This window comes from Trachypithecus francoisi, unplaced genomic scaffold (genome assembly GCF_009764315.1).
Source record: "Trachypithecus francoisi isolate TF-2019V2 unplaced genomic scaffold, Tfra_2.0 Lachesis_group4, whole genome shotgun sequence".
Lineage (NCBI taxonomy): Eukaryota > Metazoa > Chordata > Mammalia > Primates > Cercopithecidae > Trachypithecus > Trachypithecus francoisi.
This window is the reverse complement of record NW_022681469.1, coordinates 11,495,496-11,519,000: the sequence shown is the minus strand read 5'-3', so window position 1 is coordinate 11,519,000 and position 23,505 is coordinate 11,495,496. Positions and strand designations below refer to the sequence as shown.

Sequence of the window (23,505 nt, the reverse complement as noted above, 5' to 3'; positions counted from 1 at the left end):
GTCTTTATTTCTTCTAAAACACACGCACACACACACACACAACAACAACAACAACAACAACAACAGGATATATGTGCAGAACATGCAGGTTTGTTACATAGGTCTATGTGTGCCATGGTGGTTTGCTGTACCTATTGATCTGTCCTCTAAGTTCCCTCCCCTCAACCCACACCCCCCAACAGGCCCTGGTATGTGTTTTTCCTCTCTCTGTGTCCATGTGTTCTCAATATTCACCTCTCACTTAGGAGTGAGAACATGCAGTGTTGGGTTTTCTGTTCCTGTGTTAGTTTGCTGAGGATGATAGCTTCCAGCTTCATCCATGTCCCTGAAAATGACATGATCTCATTCCTTTTTTTGGCTGCATAGTATTCCATGGTGTATATGTGCCACATTTTCTTCATCCAGTCTATCACTGATGGGCATTTGGGTTGGTTCCATGTCTTTGCTATTGTGAATAGTGCTGTAGTAAACATGTGTGCATGTCTTTACAGTAGAATGATTTATAATCCTTTGAGTATATAGCCACTAATGGGATTGCTGGGTCAAATGGTGTTTCTGGTTCTAGATCCTTGAGGAATTGCCACGCTGTCTTCCACAATGGTTGAACTAATTTACATACATTCTCACCAACAGTGTAAAAGCGTTCCTATTTCTCCACAGCCTCACCAGCATCTATTGTTTTCTGACTTTTTAATAATCGCCATTCTGACTGGTGTGAGATGGTGTTTTATTGTGGTTTAGATTTGCATTTCTCTGATGATCAGTGAATTTGAGCTTTTTTTCATATGTTTGTTGGGAACCTAAATGTCTTCTTTTGAAAAGTGTCTGTTCATATTCTTTGCCCACTTTTTGATGGGGTTGTTTTTTTCTTACAAATATGTTTAAATTCCTTGTAAATTTGGGATATTAGACCTTTGTCAGATGGGTAGATTGCAAAAATTTTCTCCCTTTCTGTAGGTTGCCTGTTCACTCTAGTGATAGTTTTTTTTGTTGTGCAGAAGCTCCTTAGTTTAATTAGATCCCATTTGTCAATTTTGGCTTTTGTTGCAATTGCTTTTGGCATTTTTGTCATGAAGTCTTTGCCCATGCCTATGTCCTGAATGGTATTGCCTAGGTTTTCTTCTAGGGTTTTTAGGATTTGGGGTTTTACATTTAAGTCTTCAGTCCATCTTGAGTTAATTTTGTACAAGGTGTAAGGAAGGGGTCCAGTTTCAGTTTTCTGCATATGGCTAGCCAATTTTCCCAGGACAATTTACTGAATAGGAGATCCTTTCCCCATTGCTTGTTTTTGTTGGGTTTGTCAAAGAGCAGATGCTTGTAGATGTGTGGTGTTATTTCTGAGGTCTCTGTTCAGTTCCATTAGTCTATATGTCTGTTTGGTACCAGTAACATGCTGTTTTGGTTACTGTAGCCTTGTAATATAGTTTGAAGTCAGATAGCATGATGCCTCCACCTTTGTGCTTTTTGCTTAGGATTGTCCTGGCTATACGGGGTCTTCTTTGATTCCATATGAAATTTAAAATAGTTATTTTAATTCTGTGAAGAATAGCAATAGTAATTTGATGGGAATAGTATTGAATCTATAAGTTACTTTGGACAGTATGGCCTTTTTCATGATATTGATTCTTCCTATCTATGAGGATGAAATGTTTTTGCATTTGTTGATGTCCTCTCTTATTTCCTTGAGCAATGGTTTGTAGGCCTCCTTGAAGAGGTCCTTCATGTCCCTTGTAAGTTGTATTCCTAGGCTTATATTATCTTTGTAGTAATTGTGAGTGGGAGTTCATTCATGATTTGGCTCTCTCCTTACCTATTGTTGGTGTAAAGGAATTCTTGTGATTTTTGCACATTGATTTTGTATCCTGAGACTTTGCTGAAGTTGCTTATCAGTTCAAGATGTTTTGGGGCTGAGATGATGGGGTTTTCTAAATATAAAATCATGTCATCTGCAAACAGAGACAACTGGACTTCTGACCTGAGGAGCTTTAAGTGACCAGATCACAGCCATTGTTTGAAGTAAAGGGGAACCCATATACTTGACAGATATGGTAAGACCAATGCTTCCCGTGGTCATCACCCATTGCAAATCCTGCTGAGGTCTATAAAAAGTAGTCACCACAGCAGTGCTGGTATAAGGGATGAGTCAAGGGATTTGAAGCAGTGGGCTCAATGTGTCTGATAGAGTAATATATAATCTACATAGAGAAGCTAATTATCCACACCATGTCTTCTTTTCTTCCCCCTTTTCTTATCACATACACCCTGGAATCAGAGCTATTTATTTAAATAACACATGCATTGTATTTGAATTATTTGGTTGCACATGCTATATAAAGCAATACATTATTTTTATTAGAATGTCAATGATCAAATACTTGATAAAAATTTTTCTTTTATGGAAATTTCCCCTGAGGGGGGAATATCACAATTTTCATAGAAGGATTTAGAAGTTGCACTATATAATAAGAAATGAGTACTATAGATCCTTAGCAAATATGACTTTATTCTTCCACTTTTAACAAAATAAATGCCTTGGAAAAAAATCACTCAGTTTGATCATGATTGAAGTTCCTATTGGAACAATATATTTGGCATTTGTTAATTATTTTTCAGTGGGGCTGAGTGATATCGTTTAACTGTGTCCCCACCCAAATCTCACCTTAAATTGTAATAATCCCCACATGTCAAGGGCAGGGCCAGATGGAGATAATTGAATCATGGAGTGGTTTCCACCATACTGTTCTTGTGGTAGTGAATAAGTCTTATGAGATCTGATGGTTTTATACATAAGAGTTCCCCTGCACAATCTCTCTTGCCTGCCACCATGTAAGATGTGCCTTTGTTCTTCTTTCATCTTCCACCATGATTATGAGGCCTCCCCAGCCATGTGGAACTGGGAGTCCATTAAACTATTTCCTTTATAAATTACCCAGTCTCACACATCTTTATTAGCAGCATGAGAATGGACTAATAATACCCTGAGCATGAGTAGAAGAGAGTCTCAAACTGAAGTGAAGAAAAAGGGAAGGGGCTGATACGGGGAGAGGAGCAGTCCCTCATCAGCAACATCAAATCCATTTGCTTTGCCTCTGGCCCCTGAGGAAAGACAATGCCAGACAACTGTAGAACTGGGCCAGCACCTTCTGAAACGATCTTGTTCCCCAAATAACTACAACAGATATTAAATAGTAGATAAGCTAACAAGTAAAAGCAGAAGTGAAAAAAATTGTTCCGTGAAAATATAGGTACTATATATACATATAGATATAGTACATACATATGTGTGTGTATACGTAAGCCACAATGCTGTAAGAAATCATAAATTTATCTGAAAATACTGGTTAAAAAAATACTATTCGCATAGAATTTAAATATTCAGTGAGCTTTCATTGACTAACTTTCGGACACCAGGCACTGTGCTATCGTGTAGGAACTTAGCAAAAATGACATAGGTCTTATGTGCACTAAAGTAAACATTATCCAGAAATACGTAGTCTTTCTTGTTTTCTTAAATTGGAAGACAAACAGTATAGATTTCTCCTATTGGCCCAGGTATATCATTATCAAGTTCAACTATTCTGGCAGGTGGTAATAACTTGTTTTTCTTCTCATGCTGTCTGCCGTAAATAGGATCAATAAAGTCAGAATAAAGATCACAAAAACTTTCATTACAGTGCGAGTAGTTTAATGCAGCAGTTTCTATGTGCCTAGATTAGTGGCAGATACTTTAAGATTCTGGAATATTTGAAAATGTTATTACTTCTCTGGTTCTTGATTGTGTAAGGAATGCTGAAGTTATTGACTCCTTAATCTCTACTGAAGGGGCTTACTTTGAAGACCAGCAATTTCATTATTTGATTCTGAGAGGACTTTTACAGAATCTCAAGCAATGTAAGTCACATTTAGCAATCATAGCAATAGTCTGATATTTCTGAAACCTGTCCTATTATAAAACAAGCCTACATTTATATAATCCTCAGATCTCAAAAGAAGTTGGAGAAAGCCACTGCCCAGGAAGTTCCTTATCCTAAACCTAAATCAGATGCTAATATCTTGTTGCTGTTTCAGTTTTAACAATAGACTCTCAAGGATGCTAATGTCTTGTTGCTGTTTCGGTTTGAAAAAAGATTCTCACTTGTACTCATCGACGAGTGTTCTCTATTTCCTATCGGGATTAGCTATATTTAAATCTTCTTTTAAGTCTGACAGAAGAGCTCTGAAATCACCAATAATGTCTTCATTACTACACCGATACTTAAATAATGGACAAGAAATTATAAAGGCTTAGCAAAGACATTCAGATTATTATGGCTTTTTGAAATATGCACCATAAACTATTAAGATCTTAGAGTGCTTGGCCAAAGTAAAACTTAATATCCCGTCAAATACCTCATTTTGATGAGAAAATTTATACTCAGAAAATTTAAGTGGCAAATAATCCAAGTCATACAGACTGTAAGTTACAGAACCAAGGCACAAAAAGGAGTTCTGACTCTTGATCTAAAAGTCTTCCCACTGTGTCCCTCTATGGCCTTCAATTTTGGGAGGTGTATTTTGTTTGTTTTTTATTTGAGTTATATACGAGTTTAAACACAATTCTTTCTACTATGGGAAACAGCTTATTTCATTTTCAAATTTTGAAGCTCACATTTTTTAATGGTTTATTTTTTCATTAAATTTGAAAGGCTTTATTTAACAATTAAAAATCAGTCCTATTGCCTCATCCATTGAATTAGATAAATTACAGTAAAACATTTTACAGCTGTAAATTAGCATAAAAACATAGCTATCTTTTTATTATTTGAATCATAGAATGACTTTACTTAAAATGACTAAAGTTTGCATTTAGAATGAACACTTTTTAATTTAAAAGTCTGATTTTTCATTTAACAGTGATTTGTTTAGCTAAAAACAAACGGAGAATTTGAATTTCTTTACTCCATTTTTCTTTCCTCAACACACACACACACATACACACACACAGATATCAATAAGAAAAATTTACACTTCCAAGAGTCATTTCCTTAGTGAATCACATCCCTCACTTTTTTCCACAATGATGGAAAATTCCATCATTTCCTTCAATGATGAGAATGAAATTTGCCTTCTTTCTCCATGGTATCAGTAGAAACAATTCAACACAATGTTTAAACAAGTGTAAGGACCCTGTAGTCAGAATTCCTGTGTTCAAATCCTGGCTCTGCCTTTTTCTAGGTGAGCAATCTTGGACAAGTTAACTATTAAATAATTGCTCTGAGCAGATGGCAGCGACAGAGCCCTGGGAGAATAACTCTCTCTCCAGGCCAGGAGAAGAAAAATGACAGTGCAAGACAGAGGCTAGGACAGTCAAGAGGCAAAAAGAAACACAAACGTAAGAGCACAGAAATGAAGAGAAGAATGTTTCCATGAGGAGTCAACCATCAATGACAATGTCTACTACAGTCCTAGAGAATGAGAACGTAGTGAAAGCCCGGGATAGGTATGAATGACATTCTTGAAGGTGAGACAGCAGTGATAACATTCTGACTTGAGAGGCTAAGGTGTAAGTGGTTAAGAAGCAGGACTTTCTCTAGACTGGACTGGGAAACAGGAATAGCATGTAGCACATGTCTACCTGCCCTTGAATCTAAGATCGAGGAGACCACTGCAGATGAATAGAGAAGATGTAGCCAGTGGAAAAAAGAGAGGAGGTAAATCTTGAAAACCATTAAATGATCGAGGACATGGTTCTGGGGAGAAACTGTAAGGAAAAGTCTTTCTCTTGTCTTTCTTGCAACCTCCTATTCATCCTATAAGACTCAGCATAAAACCACTCACAAATAAAGTCTTTCCAAACTGTCCTAAATCAGCTTCTCCAATTTCTTTTTCTAAAGTCTCCGAGTACTTTGTTTTATAATCTTTTATAACATTTAACAAATTATATATAGTATTTTCTTAGTTAACATGCCTGCCTCATATATTACATAGCAAATTCCCCAGAGCTAGGGTTTATGACTTTTTTACTTTTTTCTTCCTAGGGCAGGGCATAGTGTTAGATACTACTACCACATTAGTGGGTGTTCATAAAATAATTAGTTAGCAATAAGAAAGGGGCTGGGTGTGGTGGCTTGTGCCTGTAATCCCAGCACTCTGGGAGGCCAAGGTCAGGAGTTAAGAGACCAACCTGGCCAACATGGTAAAACCCTGTCTCTACTAAAAATACAAAAATTAGTCAGGCTTGGTGCCACATGCCTGTAATCCTAGCTACTGAGGCAGGAGGATTGCTTGAACCCGGGAGGCGGAGGTTTCAGTGAGCCAAGATTGTGTCATTGCACTCCAGCCTAGGTGATAAGCAAAACCCCATCTCAAAAAAAAAAAGAAAGAAAGAAAGAAAAGGAAATGAGAGGGAGAAGGTTAGAGATGGGAATGGAGACTAAGACTAAGGAGATGGAGCAACATAAACAACCTCTATAGGATCTGAGCAAGATGAACTGGATGCTAAGCCTCTTCTTGCAGACCCATTAAATTGAGGAAGCGTGAGTTTCTAGCATGCCTGTTGGATTTTGTAGGCTTTCTCTCCTTCTTAGAGTTTTCTATAACCTAATAGTAACCCTGAATAAAATACAAGTAGAGTTGTTTAGGTTTAGTCATAAAATACAGGAAAATTTGATATTCTGTGGAGTGCAGGACATAGAATACCAAGAATGGACATTGAAGTCACCAAGAAATATAGCAGTCACAGTGATGTAGAGACAAAGAGTTCTGATTTTGTGACTCGCATTGCAATAGTATGGATTTTTTTTTTCTTTGAAACATTGCCTTGGAGCCAATGTATATTATAGAGGGATTTGGGAAGGATCAAATAAAAGACAAAAATGGGCTGGGTATGGGGAAGGGAGAGAATAAAATGAAATAATAAATGTAGATATACTCTGGCTTTCAGAAACTTTTTGAAGGACTTATCAAGTAAAAGAACTACAAGCTGTTGTAATTTCAACAAGAAATTGAAACTTTGTCTTTTTTAAAAAATCCTAATTTGCTCCCTCCCCTTGAGACTTGGACAGGTGAACAAACTCATTGGGGGCTATAATGAATAACATCTCATAGAGAAATTATATGCAGGGAAAGCTCATGACACAATCTTAGCATACAGAATATCTGTTTTTACATCCACACTCTCTCTACCATCTTCATTTGCTGTGTGCTGATAATGAGACAGTGGTCCCTAAGGGAAATAATGCAGTTTACTCAGGGCATTCATTCAAGCTCTAAAAAAAAAACTCCAAACAGACAGAGAACATATGAGGTTAATATTCAAGTGTTAATGAGGACTTAGGTATTGCGAAGCTTATATTGTACTAATTAAAAATAATTGCATGGTCCTAGAATTAGAGAGCTTTCACTGAGGAGGGTCTCAAGGTCATTGCCGCCTCTCTGGATTTCCAACTTGGCTGTGCACAAACCTCGTGGTTACTTTAACAGGAATAATTAGGTTCTGGGCAAACACATTCCTCCAACCAAATTCACTGGAGTCTGTTTGAGATTTAAAAAAAACAGTAATAAAGTCAGTTTCATGGTTTCTAATGAGAAATACCTCTTTCCAATATAGAAACTTATTTCTGAAAGTCAGATTAGGATCAGAAGGTGGTTTCATGGTTAAAAAGGGAGCAGAACAAGGAGGGCCCCAGAGACCATCCTACACTGAACAATACCAACCCAGATAAGCCCTATATAAACTATATCACTGCTATGCCTACCTTTTACATGACAAGGTTTCTTTATTCATTCAAGGGTAGAAATTCCCAGATAAACTAATACCTCTTTTTAGCATCTTACAACCTGGTCCCTACAGCAAGTATGTACGGGTATGTAGTAAGCTTGTGATCGCCTCCAATATAAAAGAGCAGAAAGGTGAGGACATTCTTAAGTGATTGATTGATAAGAAAAATGTTATATTACAGCATTTGTTATCAAAATTAGATTTTAAATTATTTCATGCTTTTTCCCAGTTTCATATCAAATCATTAAAAGTGAATATTTTCCCTCTTCTGTACAATCAGGAAGACTGCTTATAATGTTCCAAAGATAACCTTTATGTATGTGTTCAGCTTTAACTTGTGAGTAAGTTTCTCACATGGGTTAATACTTGCCCACTTCTAGTGATCCTCATGCTTTCAAGGTCACAACAGGAAGGATGTATATTTCAAGTTTGTTTCTCTCAAAGCACCAGGAGTAGACAGGGATGGAAAGAGTCTTCCTCAGTTCATCAGCATCATGGAACTGTAGCTCTTCTCCTAGGGAATAGGACCTCCTTCATGTTTCTCCCCCAACCCTATCCATTCTTTAATTGATGCTTTATTTGCCAGCAATTCATGCCTATTACTTATTTTTACTCTCAAACCTTTTGCTTTTCTCTCTCTGCCAGTGTTTTGGCAATCCTGTATAGGCCTGTGGCCACGTCTGCATGTAAGCAGAGAACAGAGGCTTTCACAGAATTTCTCTCTCACATCCTCTGCTTGGGCCATGGTGTTTCATGTTCTACTGGTAGACATAACCTTCAAGGCTATGTGGACCTTTAAAGTCAGTATGAAAATTTGACTTCATTCTTCCATCTTTATTATTCTGCTTAACATACCTTGTGTTCATCCACAACACTGGAAGCACATTAGTTGCTTAATAAAAGTTATTCTTTAAATAGAGCCATTATTTTTATATAGTTGTGATATTATTTCCATACACTATTTATATAAAATCATATTATTTTATATAGTTTTTATACAGTTGTGATAAAAATAATGCTCCCCACCAGAGGTTCATGTCCTAATTCATGGAACCAGTGAATGTGTAACTTTATATGCCAAAGGGACTTTGTACTTGTTAAGAGCCTTGATTTGAGGAGATTATCCTGGATTATCTGGGTGACTTTGTGTAATGACAGAGCTCCTTAAAATAGTCAGAGAAAGAAATTATGAAAGCAGAGAGTTGGAATGATGTAGCACAAGGAATATTCCACGTAATTCCTAGCTTTGAAGACGGGGGACTGGGACGATGAGCCCAGGAATGTGTGTGGCCTCTATACCCCGGAAAGGCAAGAATACAGATTCCCTGCTAGAATTTTCAGGAGAAATACAGTGCTACCAACACTTTGAATTTAGCCCAGTGAACCCCATTTCAAACTTCTAATCAGAACTGTATCATTATTATGAACAGTATCATCATCTCTAGAACTGTAAGATAAATTGGTGTTATTTTAAGTCACTAAGTGTCTGTCATTCGTTATAGCAGCAAGAGGAAACTCATACAATAGTACTTCATCATTTTCCTTGATAGGTAATATGCAGACAACATTCATTGTTTAATGAAAATGAATAAGGTATTTAGGGGCTGGGCGCAGTGGCTCACACCTGTAATCCCAGCACTTTGGGAGGCCGAGGCAGACGGAAGTCAGGAGTTTGAGACCAGCTTGGCCAACATGGTGAAACCCCATCTCTACTGAAAATACAAAAATTAACCAGACATGTTGGCAGGTGCCTGTAATCCCAGCTAATTGGGAAGCTGAGGCAGGAGAATCGCTGGAACCCAGGAGGCAGAGGTTGCAGTGAGCCAAGATTGTACCACTGCACTCCAGCCTGGGCAACAGAGCCAGACTCCATTGCAAAAAAAGAAAAAAAAAAAGATATTTAGGACTTGTCACTGTCACTGTCTAAATTTCTGCATGCTATGAAATTCAATCTGATATTTATGTTCAGTAGTAGTATTTCTGAATAGCTGAGATTTACTTATGAATATATAGCATTAGAACTTTTACTTGGGACTTGGAGTTGCAACAGAGAAAAATTACTTTACCAATAAATCAATAGACTTGATGAGTCTATTTATTTTGCCATCAACCCAATTACCTTTCTGTTCGTCAGCAGGCTACTGGCAAAACTCAATTATCGACGATGGCTCAGACCCTTCTCTTTCTTCAGTGGCTGCCTTAGCTCTTGTGTTCTGTCATCTCCTAGGGCTTACTGTGCAAAAATTGTGCAACCCAGCTAGGATTCCACTGGGAGCAGAGCTAACTGGCTGAGGCGTGCAGGGTAAATACTGTCATTAGCTCATTATCTGCATAAAAAATTAAATACACTCAATAACTTCTAGTTTTTGAAGTATCTGATTTTATTTAATCTTCACAATAACTTGGTGAAGAAGGTATTACTATTAGGTTGGTATGAAAGCATTTCAGTTTTTGCCATTACTTTTAATGGCAAAGTCGCAATTACTTTTGCACCAACTTAATACCTCAATTTTACAGCTGAAAAAAACCACATTAGGGAGAGTACCCAGGCAGTAAATGACAGAAAGGAGATATGAACTAAAATTTATTAATTCTTTATTCAGATGATAAAACTAATGTGATTTTGCTCTATCACACCTATTCTTGTCATTTTACTCCAGTGTCAAAATTCTAGATACATATTTTTAAGTGCATTTTAAAGACAAAATAACATAACATATGCACATTGTAAAGTGATGTGGGAAATTTTAAAATCTATAAAAAGTTTTAAATCGCCCACAATATTACTGGTGAAAAATAACAACTCTTACTATTTTGATGTATTTATAAACATTTTTTCTGTGTATTTATGTATTTCTTTTGACACAGTTTTGCATCCCATTCCATTTTATCATATTTCCAGTGAAGTGAGTTGGCATTCTAACCTTATAATATATACAATTTTACTGTATTGTCTTTCAGTAACCTACTTTCGCTGGATATTTAAATATAAATAAAAATTAGTCTACCTTGAATTTACCTTTTTTCAGGATGAAATCTATTTTTCTCCAAATGCAGTCAGAGGACAGTAGTGCCAGCATCATTTGGGAGCTTGTTATAACTGCAAATTCTCTACTGAGTCCAGGTCTTTGGGGTGAAATCCAGGAATTTGTTTTAACAAGCTCTCCCGGTGTTTCATACATGCAAAACTTTGGACTGAAGTGTTTGCTTTTCCGTATGTATTGATGAGGCAAAGCAACTTAGGCCTATTGCAGGCTAAAGGGAAGCACAATAATTGTTACACTTTGAAGAAAAACAGCTCCTTCCTTCCTTCCTTCCTTCCTTCCTTCCTTCCTTCCTTCCTTCCTCTGTCTCTCTCTCTCTTTTTTAGAGATGGAGTCTTACTCTGTCACCTAGGCTGGAGTGCAATGGCACAATCTTATTTCACTGCATCCTCTGCCTCCCGGATTCAAGAGATTCTCCTGCCTCAGCCTCTTAAGTAGCTGGGACTACAGGACCTGCCACCATGCCCAACTAATTTTTGTATTTTTAGAAGAGACCAGGTTTCACCATGTTGGCCAGGATGCTCTCAATCTCTTGACCTTCAGCCTGCGTTGCCCTCCCAAAAGTGCTGGCATTACAGGCGTGAACCACCGTGCCCAGCCTAATATTTTTTAAAAATGTATCTAGAGATGGGGTCTCACAATGTTGCCCAAGCTGGTCTCAAACTCTTGGCTTCAAGCAATCGTCTCACCTAAGTCTCCCAAAGTGTTGGGATTACAGGCGTGAGCCACCTTGCCCAGCCTAATTGTTAACTCTGACTGAGAACTTTTGTAGACTGAGAAAGCAGCTGGAGTATATTGTAGACAAAGGCCACCCCAGAAAGGGTGAGTGTGAGGTAAGCAAGCTCCTGTGGCGAATTTGCCTGACCAGAGCATAGCGTTCAAGCTGGCAGGCAGCTGAAGCCGAGAAAGACCTGTCAGGACAACGAAAGTTCTTGTACACATAGATGAAGATCTGTGATAGAATTTATAGATATTGAAGAACTATTACACATTATTTAACATAAAAGTGATGTGCCACAACTAGACCAACATTGGTTAAAAGCACACTTTAGTGAGAAGTAAAGAGATATTTGGGTAGAACAGCCAATTAATAAGGTGACTGTCGGAAACAAGATACCAAATGAAGGAAAATGATAAGGAGTTTTGGCAGAAGGAAAAGACAATGATTAATTACTAAATATTATAATGGAAAAGAAGGGGGATGGTTTCAATGGCACATTGGCCAAAGGGACTAAGAGGAAAACTAGAATTTGAATCTGACATCCTGGTTTCTCTTGAGCTGTACATAACAATTTTGATAATCTGGAGAGAGGTATAAAAAATTAATAAAACAGTTTTTTGCAAAGATTGTGAGTTTAGGTTACTCTTAACGCCTCTTTATTCCTAACGACCTACATCCAGTTGGTTTCTATGTCTTGCAGATCTTAAAAAAAAAAAAAAAAATTGAGGCTGGACACAGTGGCCCAAGCCTATAATCCCAGCACTTTGGGAGGTTGAGGTGCGGATCACCTGAGGTCAGGAGTTCGAGACCAGCCTGACCAACATGGAGAAACCCCGTCTCTACTAAAAATACAAAATTAGCTGGGCATGGTGGCAGATGCCTGTTATCCCTACTTGGGAGGCTGAGGCAGGAGAATCACTTGAATCTGAAAGGCAGAGGTTGTGGTTAGCCGAGATCGCGCCATTGAATTCCAGCCTGGGTGACAAGAACGAAACTGTCTCAAACAAACAAACAAACAAAAAAAAACCTTTGAAACATTTGAATCAGTTCATCAGTTCTATTTACTCTCTTCTTTGTCATATTGCTTTAGTTTAAGTACTGGTAATCTTTCAACTGGAAACCTATAGTTGAAACAGCCTAAATATTCTTTCTACCTTTTGAATTACTTCCCTAAAACCTGTTGCTTTGCTACACAGAGTTTTCATTCTGTTTAAGTTGATACAAAACCTATACTGACTTATGCCATCTTCCTGCTAACAGTTTAAAAATACTTTTCCTCTGCTTTTTATTGTACTGTTTTACTTGCTATGACATTCTGAATTAGAGCAGCCATGTAGTTTATCATCTGAATGAGGCCCTTGGGACATTGAAAGTGGGCATATTAATAATTACACTGGGACAAAAGATGTCTGGGCTTTGCTTAGCTTTCTAGCCCCATCCTCTTCTAATAGCAGTTTACAAATGAGCAATACCAAAATAATTAGTGAACAAACACTGTTCCCTTCTATCCGTGTTGTTTACAGCTGTATCTGCAATGCCTAACACACTGCTCAATGCACCATAGCTCCTCAATAACTATGTGCACAAGAGGAAATGAGGGAGGGAGGCATGGAAGGAGAAATTAATAGATCAAAGAATTTTAGAAAGCTTGAATCTAGTACTCTGTTGTTGAAATGACATAGAGTTGAAAGTCTAATATCCTTGGAGAGAGGAAGCCGTGGAAAGCCAAAGGAGACACAGAGAACTTGGTGTAGAGGAAGGTTAAAACAGGGAAGTCCCAGAATCAGACCACCCATGAAACTGACTTTCTGATCTCAACCAGGCTCTAGTGAATTTGGCTGGAGAAACAAGTTTTCCAGAGCCTAATTATTCCTGTTAGAGTAACTACCAAGGTTTGTGCACAGCCAGGCTAGAAATCCAGAGAGATGCAATGACCTTGAGACCCTCCTCAGTGCAAGCTCTCTAATTCTAGGACCATGCCATTTTTTGTAATTAGTGCAATATAAGCTTTACAATGTCTTGTAATTTATTTTGTACTATTTTGTAATTTAACACACAGCAACCCCTAAGAGTGTAATTCAAGTGAAACTTACCCAAGACTTCCCTGCTTTTGTACCAGGTAGACATATTTTTACCAAAAATGTATCTTAGTTTTGTGAAAAGAACTTTCCATTCTTCATTAACTTCTGGGTGGAGCTGTTTACAAAAAGTTTTCTCGGTAGCATTTTAGATGTTCTAACGACAAAGGCGATGTGTAAACGTCCGTTTTGTACTTCTGAAAACAGGTGCAGTCTCAGTGAGAAAAAGAAAATTTGTCATGAGCACTGGAATAAAAAGGGAAGTAATGAATAAAAACATAATTTAATTACATGAATGTCAGCTTTCTACACAAACTAGATTTGATGTAATTAAAGCACCTGGAACAAATAAAATGAATCAATGAAATCTCTCACCTTTTTTTTGAGATAAAGTAAGATTCAAAATTACATACTATTTATGGACAACGTGTACTAACTATGCAAAAAAGTGTGCGTGTGAGCGTATGTGTGTGTGTGCACAAGAGAGGCAGAGAGAGTGAAGGATAATTTTTTCTGGCCTCTGAGTTGATAACCAACAAAGCAGCCAATATAAATTTTTTGTAGTAAGGGGATAATATCTATAAATAAGTATAAATTAAATATTGTTTTCAATGATCATGAGCCCCAGTAAAATAAACATTACATTTGTTTCATGATTGATTATTTTAGTATTTTCCCCAGCATACAGTCATACCAGGAGGCTGATGTCTTTGTTAGGTCGGGAATGCTTATAGAGAAAGAAACAAATTATGAATTTAAATTTAGAGGCAAAGAATGTTCATTCCAGGAAGAACTACTCCAAACTAGTGGTTTGCTAGCATTGCCTGTGCCACTGTGGCATTTATCTGGGGAGCCATTTGTTCTGTGCTGTGCTCATGTAGGATATTTTGTTTGTTCTAGCTATCTACGAGCCTTCCTGTGAAGCATACAAACACCTAGGCCAGACGTCAAATTACTACTGGATAGATCCTGATGGCAGTGGACCTCTGGGGCCTCTGAAAGTTTACTGCAACATGACAGGTAACTGTGTCATATCTATGTTTTATGACGATGCTTTTCTATATGTTGCGAATAAGCAGTTCCACCAGTGGTTTGTTTCTTGGGTGCTGTGTTTTTATGACAGCATCTCATCAGCAAAATATTGCTGGATTTCTTAGATAAGATGATGAAATGTATTATTAATGCAATAAAACATTTTGACACTGTGCCTTTCAAAAAGTTTACCTTTGACGTGAACAATTAAGAATCTTTTTTTTTTTTTTTTTTAAATCAGCATGTAGGGGGAAAAACCAGAAAGAGAAATTGCAAAGTTAAGCCCAAAGAAAGAATTAGTAACCTAGACTAGGGAAATTTAGTATCACTGCTCCAATATCCTCACTGCGCATTCTAGAGGAAGCTTTTAGATCATGCCAGACCTTCCTCAATTCTCCATAATTATAGAGGAAATCTTTCTAAGTACTGAAATCCCATTCTGATAATAGCCAAAATTACCTGAAGGTTTTACGAAACATATTTGGGCCTTTCTTCTTGGGAAGAGGACCTAGTTTTTCTCCACTACCATGTGAAATGAGATTATGGGTTCTTGTCAACTGCCACAACAACGTGTAAAATGTGCAGATCTCTAAGATAAGAACGGATTTTCCATCAGACACTTGGCAACATCTTACACTTCAAAAATCCCGAGGAAGGTGTGAGGTATGCATTGTTTACTGGCTCTAGCAAAAGACCAGCATTTGATGTGAACTCCTGGGTATAAGATGATAAGGGTAATGAAAATAAGATGCTACTGATGGTAATTACTGAGTGTGACTGTTTACCATCTGTCAAGTACCGTGACAAATCCTTTAGACAGACAGACACTTGAGTTTGCATCCTGGCTTCATTAGTCACCACATGTGTAATACTGGGCACTTTAGTAACTTTGCTAAATTCAATAAGCCTCAGAATCTTTATCTGTAAATGAACTAATGAGAATACCCACCTCATAGCATTATTGTATGAATACAATAAGATAATCTGCATATGGTTATAAGCTTATTGTTTAACACATGGTAAACCTTCAATAAAAGTTATTGGATGAAGAAATGTAAAGGCTTTGGGAGTTAAATAACTTGCACCTATTAGGCTGGGTGTGGTGGCTCACGCCTGTAATCCCAGCACCTTGGGAGGCTGAGGTGGGCAGATCATGAGGTCAAGAGATCGAGACCATTCTGGCCAACGTGATGAAACCTATCTCTACTAAAAATCCAAAAATTAGCTGGGCTTGGTGGCACACACATGTAGTCCCAGCTACTCGGGAGACTGAGGCAGGAGAATCGCTTGATCTCTGGAGGCAGAGGTGGTAGTGAGCCAAGATCATGCCACTGCACTCCAGCCTGGTAACAGAGCAAGACTCCATCTCAATAAATAAATAAATAATAAATAAATAAATAAATCATGCCCATATTATTCAGGCAAGATTCAAATTGAATTATTTGCAGCCCATGGATCTTACTTCTGGCTATAGTTCAGAACCATTTATAGAGTTTTATCTTGTTTTTGGTTTTGTTTTCTATACAAACTTCTTGGCACTATCCCTGCAGACTCTGATTCATTATGTCTGAAGTGGAAATCAGATTGTGCAACTAGAACGGAAAATCAGGAATGGCACTCTAGGCAAGCAGATACAAGCAGGGAACTCTCAGCAGTATCGGGAAGCCAGGCATGGTATAGAATGGAAGGGAAAATGGTGAGGACAACAGTGTAGTATGGAAGACACGTGGAGAAGACAATAAAATGGGAGCTGACCAGTCTGGGCAGCATAGTGAGACCACATCTCTATTTAGAAAAAGTCCCAGCTCCTTGGGAGGTTCAGGTGGAAGGATCCCTTGAGCCCCAGAGGTTCGAGGCTGCAGTGAGTCGTGAGCATACCACTGTACTCCCATCTAAATTTCTAAATTTCCCTAAATTTCTAATTTTCCCTAAATTCTGATTTTGCCTAGATTTCTAAATTTCCCTGTATTTCTAAATTTCCTCTAGAAATTTGGAAGATGCTAGCTCTCAATTTAATTTCTTTTCTATTTTGAAAAACAACTTTAATCAGGCGTCAGAGAAGGAACACACTTGCCAGAGAGATTAATCTAAGAGTTCACTGACAGCTGGACTTGTCAGTGCACTCGAATTCTTTTTTGTATACCTTCATTTTTATCTTATTAGCACTAAAATAGTAACCTATGATGACTTGACTTAATTTATAAGAATCTTGATTCTGGTTTCTCCTAGTATATGAAAATATATAATACAATTAAAGTCTGTTCTTAACCTCAAGGAACATCAGGGTATCCTGGGTTGGACTGGACAATTAAGAATTTATTTTATTTTCTTAAATTCATCTCAAAGGAAAATTAGAAAAAGAAAACAAAACTGTAATATACACAATTCTCATATCAAGGACACACACAACACACAGGACAAGTCTACTCTCAGGAGAGCTTCTCCTGTGCATTGAATCCTTTGCTCAGAAACATATGTCTTATCTTCTCAATATCTCCCTTAAACAGCATGGCTGCAATTTAACTCAGCACTTCAGATGCCATCTGAGCTGTAAGGAGCAGGTACAACTTTTTGCAAATAGAATATTTTTCTTCTATTCGTTCAAGATAGTTATGACCATCAGTGTGTTCAAGGACCCTTGAAGAATCTTCCCTTACAGGCCAACAGGCACCTTTCAGTTCTTTGCCACTGACCAACCTTCCTTTTCCTGGAAAGAATGTGGATTTAACATCATTAGGAGAGCACGATACCACAAAGCTTGGCTTGGGCTATTCCATTCCCAAGAGATACATGTTAAAGAAGAGGAGGGAGTGACAGCATGAGGTAGTCTATAAAGTCTTGGTATACAACTCTATGTCGTGAAAAATGATAAATGCTCCCCTAAACCTGAAGTATAAAAGGAGGCAAACACTCAAAAAGGTGAAGAAGAGAAATTAGCCCTATAAATCAATCCCCCAGGGCACAAGAGAGATTGGCTCATTCCAAAGAACTGAAATCCCAGTCATTAGAACATAGTGAGCCTTAGAGAGGGACTCAAAATAAAGCAGGGGAAAGGTGGGTGGGGGCAGGCCAGAGCAGACCAGCCGTGAGAAATGTAGGGCAGGAAAAAATTTGCACTTTTTTTAAAATTTATTTTTAAATTGCAGTGGGTGGTCATCTATGGAAAGATTTTAAGCAAGATAATAAGATCCTGATTGCATTCATACATCTACCACTTGGGCTACTATAAGAGACAGCATGAAAACATTGGGACCAGTTCTGATGCTGTTATTGTGAAAGTTCAATGAAGAGATGATGCTGCCTTGAACTAGGGTAGTGATGGTTTAAAGTGATGAGAAATTGATACATTTTGAGATCTGTTTTGAAGGTAGAATTGACAGGATTGGTAAAAGTTTGGATGAGAATGTTTAAAGAGAGACAGTTATCAATACTAACTTCTCAACATATGGACTGAGTAACTGGATGAATTATAGTGCTATTTAGGAGAAGTGGACAATTAAGGGTAAAACAGTTTTAACGGAAGCTCAAGAACTTACTTTTGACCTAATTAAATGTGAAGTGCCATGTGCCATCTAAACTGAGATGCAAATTTTGCAGTTGGATAAGCCCCCAAAGCCTGATTGGGTTAGGGATATAAATGTGCCAATTATTAGCATGTTAATATATGAGAATTGATAATATCATTTGGGGATTGATGTAACAGAGAAACAGCATGTCAGGAATGAGCTCTTAGAAACTCAATAGGCAGGACACAGTGGCTCACGCATGTAATCCCAGCACTTTGGGAGGCCAAGGCAGGTGGATCACTTGAGCCCAGGAGTTCAAGACCAGCCTTGGCAACATGGCAAGACCCTATTTCTACCAAAAAAAAAAAAAAAAGCAAAAACAAAAACTAGCTGGGTATGGTGGTGCAAACCTGTGGTCCCAGCTACTTAGGAGGCTGAGGTGGGAGGATCACTTGAGCCTAGGAGGTCAAGGCTGCAGTGAGCCATCCTCACACCACTGGATTCCAGCCTGAGTGCCAGAAACCCTGTCAGGAAGAAGGAGGAGGAGGAGGAGGAGGAGGAGGAGGAGGAGGAGGAGGAGGAGGAGGAGTGGGAGGAGGAGGGGAAAGGAAGGGCAAGGCAGGGGCGAAGATGAGGAATTAGTCCATTCTCATGATGCTATAAAGAACTTCCCTGAGTCTGTTCTCACACTGCTGTGAAGAACTTCTCTGAGATTGAGTAATTTATAAAGGAAAGCGGTTTAATTGACTCACAGTTGCTCATGACTGGGGAAACGTCAGGAAATTTACAATCATGGCAGAAGGGGAAGCAGACACCCTTCTTCACACGGCAGCAGGAGACAGCATGTGAAGACAGAATTATCAAACACTTAAAAACCATTGGATCTCATGAGAACTCACTCACTAACATGAGAAGTGCTTGGAGAAAACTGTCCCCATAATCCAGTCACCTCTCACCAGGTCCTTCCCTCAACACATGGGGATTGTGGGGATTACAATTCAAAATGAGATTTGGACAGGGACACAGAGCCAAACCATGTTACTCAATACTTCAACAGAGAGACATTAGGGTTCTAGTGTTAAAATATTTAATAAGTGTTAGGAAAAATATACATTATTGAGGGTAAGTAGAGAAAAAGTTCTCACTGAGAGCATTTGTGGGGCAAATAGATCATCTGTGTGGAAGTTAAAATGACTGCTTAGATCCTATAGAATGACAAAAAGACTTGGAGAATGCAAAGCAACTTGGCATCCATGCACACATATATAATGGATGTGGTGGTGCCACAGAAGTATGGCAAATAACAGCCACTAGAATGCAGGGAACGTGGTATGGCCAGGAATGATGAACCTTCTACGGATGCTGCATAGACAGTATAGGAGAACCATGGCTTGAGCTACATCCTAGGCAATTAAGGGATGTTCTAAGTGACAGAGCCTTTCCAGCACTGCATAGGACACCAGCAAAATCTTCCACAAAACGGCTGACTCATGAGCTGAGTCTTGAAGAACAAGTGGGTGTTATGAGGCTGGGAAATCACGAGAAGGAAAAATAGGTCAACTTATAAAATGCTTTGTGTAGGATGCAGAGCAGTTGAAACTTTGTCCTGAGGTGAGAGCAAGCGATGGATGGTTTCAAGCAAAAGAGTAATTTAATCAGGCATTGTATATTAAAAACATCACTTTGGCAGCTGTGAAAAATATTCTCCAAAAAAGACCCAGAGATAAGACAGGGAAACAGGTCCGAAAGCCCCTGTAGTAATGCCAGGAGTTGAAAATGGAGACTTAAAGTAAGAAGGGATTGATTTGATAAGTATTTAAGAAGATGAGTTGGCCAGACTGTTCCTTATGAGATAGAGAAAGTTGAAAATGATAACCCCATGACATGGAACACAGAGAAGCAGAGGAAAACTAGGAAAAGGGTAAGATTCTATGTCGCTTTGGGTCCCTGCAATTCAACGGGGTAAAGTTGTCCTATAGGCAGATGCTACACAAAGTCACTGTAGGACCTTGAACACATTAAAAAAAAAAAAAATTGTGGCTGGGCACGGTGACTCATGCCTGTAATCTCAGCACTTTGGGAGGCCAAGATGGGTGGATCACCTGAGGTCAAGAGTTCAAGACCAGCCTGACCAACACGGCGAAACACCATCTCTTCTAAAAATACGAAAATTAGCTGACTGTGGTGGCACACACCTGTAGTCCCAGCTACACAGGGGGCTGAGACAGGAGAGTCACTTGAACCTGGGGGGCAGAGGTTGCAGTGAGCCAAGATTGCAGCACTGCACTGAGGCCTGGGCAACAGAGCAAGACTCTATCTCAAAAAATAAATAAATAAATATAAAATAAAAAAAACCTTGTCTCGGTTTTCTTGTAAATAAAGTGCAGGAACTGGAATAAGTTGACATCTACACTGCCTTTCCTTCAAAAAAAAAAAAAAAAGGAAAATATTTATCTTGTTACCATGAGACATGAAAAAAATCACTGCTTGCAGTCAAATAATTTAGACAGAAACCTCTTATCTCAAACAAGCTTGAATTTACTATTTCTTGGCTAAGTTTGACATAAATTGACTCTCTTTATTTTTTATCATAAGGCAGTAGTTCTACTATGTAATTCTTCTGACTGCAGCTCAGAGCTACATCTCTCAGAAATTTGGAAATTAGGGGGTGTCCTAAATTATAGAGCATTTCGAGTGCTGCACAGTTGATGACATTGAGGAGAGAAGATTTTTCACTGAGTCCTTTGTAGAAAAATATCATCCTGTGAAAGCCAAAGCCTGGTTTCTTTTTTTAGATCTTAGGGCACATGAAAAAATGTGATCATTGTTAGCCTTGCCTTCCTTCTCAATTTTTATGCTCCCTCTGAAAATTTGGTGTTAAAACTTTGTGAATATAAACTATCTTGTATTTTCAGTATCAACCTCTTTTAACTGTATATTTTTTCTAACATTTCAGCTTTTAATTTCCATTTTCTTTAGGTGTTACCAGCATCCTCTCCCTAGAATCCCTGAACCTTTGCATTTAAAGCTTCATTTAGTTCTTTCTTCTAGATGATTAATAGTAACAACAGTAAATAATGCTAGATCCAGTCATTATCCTTGGAACTTTACTATCTATCCTTAAACCTAAGACAATATTTTTCTTCATCCTCTATCCTCTAATTCATTTTCTCTGTAAATCTCTTTGCATTCATTTTTTTCTTAATTTAAGTAAGCATCTGTGCTCTAGTGCGTGAAGTTTAAAGTCCAAATAAAGTACTCCTCTTCCATTCTTCCTAGCCCTGGTTTCGTAGTTTTATCAAAAAGCCATTAAGCTTGTTTACATAATTTGTGCTTTATAAAGCCCCAGGATTTAACTGATCAAATTCTATTATCCTCTATAATAGTAAAAGCTGTTCATGTCTTTTTAATCTAATATTTATAGAGAGCTTGTAACGGAAGTTTCTAAGCCTTTGCCCTCGGTATTAGTATTGTATTTAGTATTATGCTTCTCACAAGTTTTACAAGTACAGTGTGGGCAGCAGAAAATGGGTCACTGAGGTGGTGGACTTGGGCTCCAGTGGAAAGTATCATAAACCCACCCACTTCCACCTCCCCGTGTCCACAAAGCAAAACAGTTTCTATCCTATAGTACAGTCATGCACTGCATAACATTTCAGTCAACAATAGACTACATCTAGAATGGTGGTCCTGTAAGATTACAGGCCAGGTGCAGTGCCTCATGCCTGTAATCCCAGCACTTTGGGAGGCCGAGGCGAGCGGATCACGAGGTCCGGAGATAGAGACCATCCTGGCTAACACAGTGAAACCCCGTTTCTACTAAATACACAAAAAATTAGCCGGGTGTGGCAGCGGGCGCCTGTAGTCCCAGCTACACGGGAGGCTGAGGCAGGAGAATGGCGTGAACCCAGGAGGAGGAGCTTGCAGTGAGCCGAGATCGCGCCACTGCACTCCAGCCTGGGCACAGAGAGAGAATCCGTCTCAAGAAAAAAAAAAAAAAAAAAAAAAAAAAAAAGAACTATTTATGGTAGAAGGAAATCTGGTAAACTGAGGATAATAAAGAGGGAAGAAAAAAAGATTATAATGGTGTATGTTTACTGTACCTTTTCTATGTGTAGATAGGTTTACATACACAGACACCGTTCTGTTACAATTGTCCACAGTATTCAGTACAGTAACATGTTGTACAGATTTGTAGCCTAAGAGCAGTAGGCTTGACCATACATCCTAGGTGTGTGGTGGGTTATACCACTGAGCTTTGTGTAAGTACACACTATCATGTTCACACAATGACCAGATCACCTAATGACACATTTCTCAGAACCTATGCCTGTTGTTAAATGACACATGACTGTACTCTTTTCCTTAGCAGTTTTCAGTAATACAAATTTAGTATCCACAGTTTCTGTGGGTCAAGGCACAGATTACCTGGGTCTACTGCTCAGAGTCTCACCATTCTGAGACCAAGGTGTCAGCCAGGGCTTGGATTTTACCAGAGACTTGGGATCTTCTTGGAAGTTTATTCAAGTGTTGACAGATTCATTTCCTTGTGGTTTAAAGACTGACGTCTCGTATTCTTACCGGCTCTTGGCCCCAGATTGCTGTCAGCTCCCAGAGGCTGCTCCCAGGTCCCTGTGGTGGGGCTCTACCTGTCCAGGAGGAGTTCTCTGACTCACTTTCCAGCACTTACCTGACTTGGTCCTCACTCAGGATAATTACCAATTTGATTAATTCAAACTCACCAGATTACAGCCCTCAATTACACCTGCAAAATCTCTTCATCTTTTCCATGTGAAGAAGCCCAATCCCATTAGTGACACCCCATCATATTTCCTGACCCCACCCCCAGTCTAGGAGAGGTTATTATGCCCAGTGGACCCACCAGTTGGCTGGAATCTTGAAGACCATTTCAGAATTCTGTTCGGCATGCTTACCTATGTGCCTCTGTAAATTATTCATAATTCCAACAACCTTTATTTCTACCTTTTGAATAAGAGCAGTGCCACATTTAGATTATAAGATCTTAGGCTCTACTGTTAATATTCTTATAGTTGTAACATACTATTTGGTAAAAAGTTTGACAATAAAGATAAGCAACAATAAAAATTGCTTGTCAACCAGAAATGACAGTTACTAACACATTAAACACTGTGTGATAAAGATTTTATATGTTATACAGGTACCTGCATATATAATTGAGGGCAAACTAAATGCCAGCCACATTTTTAAAATATCACATGCATTAACTCGTCCAATAACTCATGACAACCTCGCAAGGTGGGTAATACTATTGTTCTCCCATTTTTTGATGATAAAACTAGAGCTCAGAGAAATTAAGTACTGGGCCACACACGTAGTAAATAAT

At 38.5% G+C, this 23,505-nt stretch overlaps 1 protein-coding gene across 1 annotated transcript in view; it reads left to right on the top strand.

Annotated features, from left to right (window-relative positions):
• Window positions 1–23,505, top strand: part of CNTNAP2 (contactin associated protein 2) — a 2,313,133-nt gene that overhangs the window by 1,424,284 nt on the left and 865,344 nt on the right. The window contains exon 12 of the mRNA XM_033192342.1: window positions 14,503–14,622. Within this exon, the coding sequence (XP_033048233.1) occupies window positions 14,503–14,622 (120 nt within the window). The remainder of the gene's footprint in view (window positions 1–14,502; window positions 14,623–23,505) is intronic.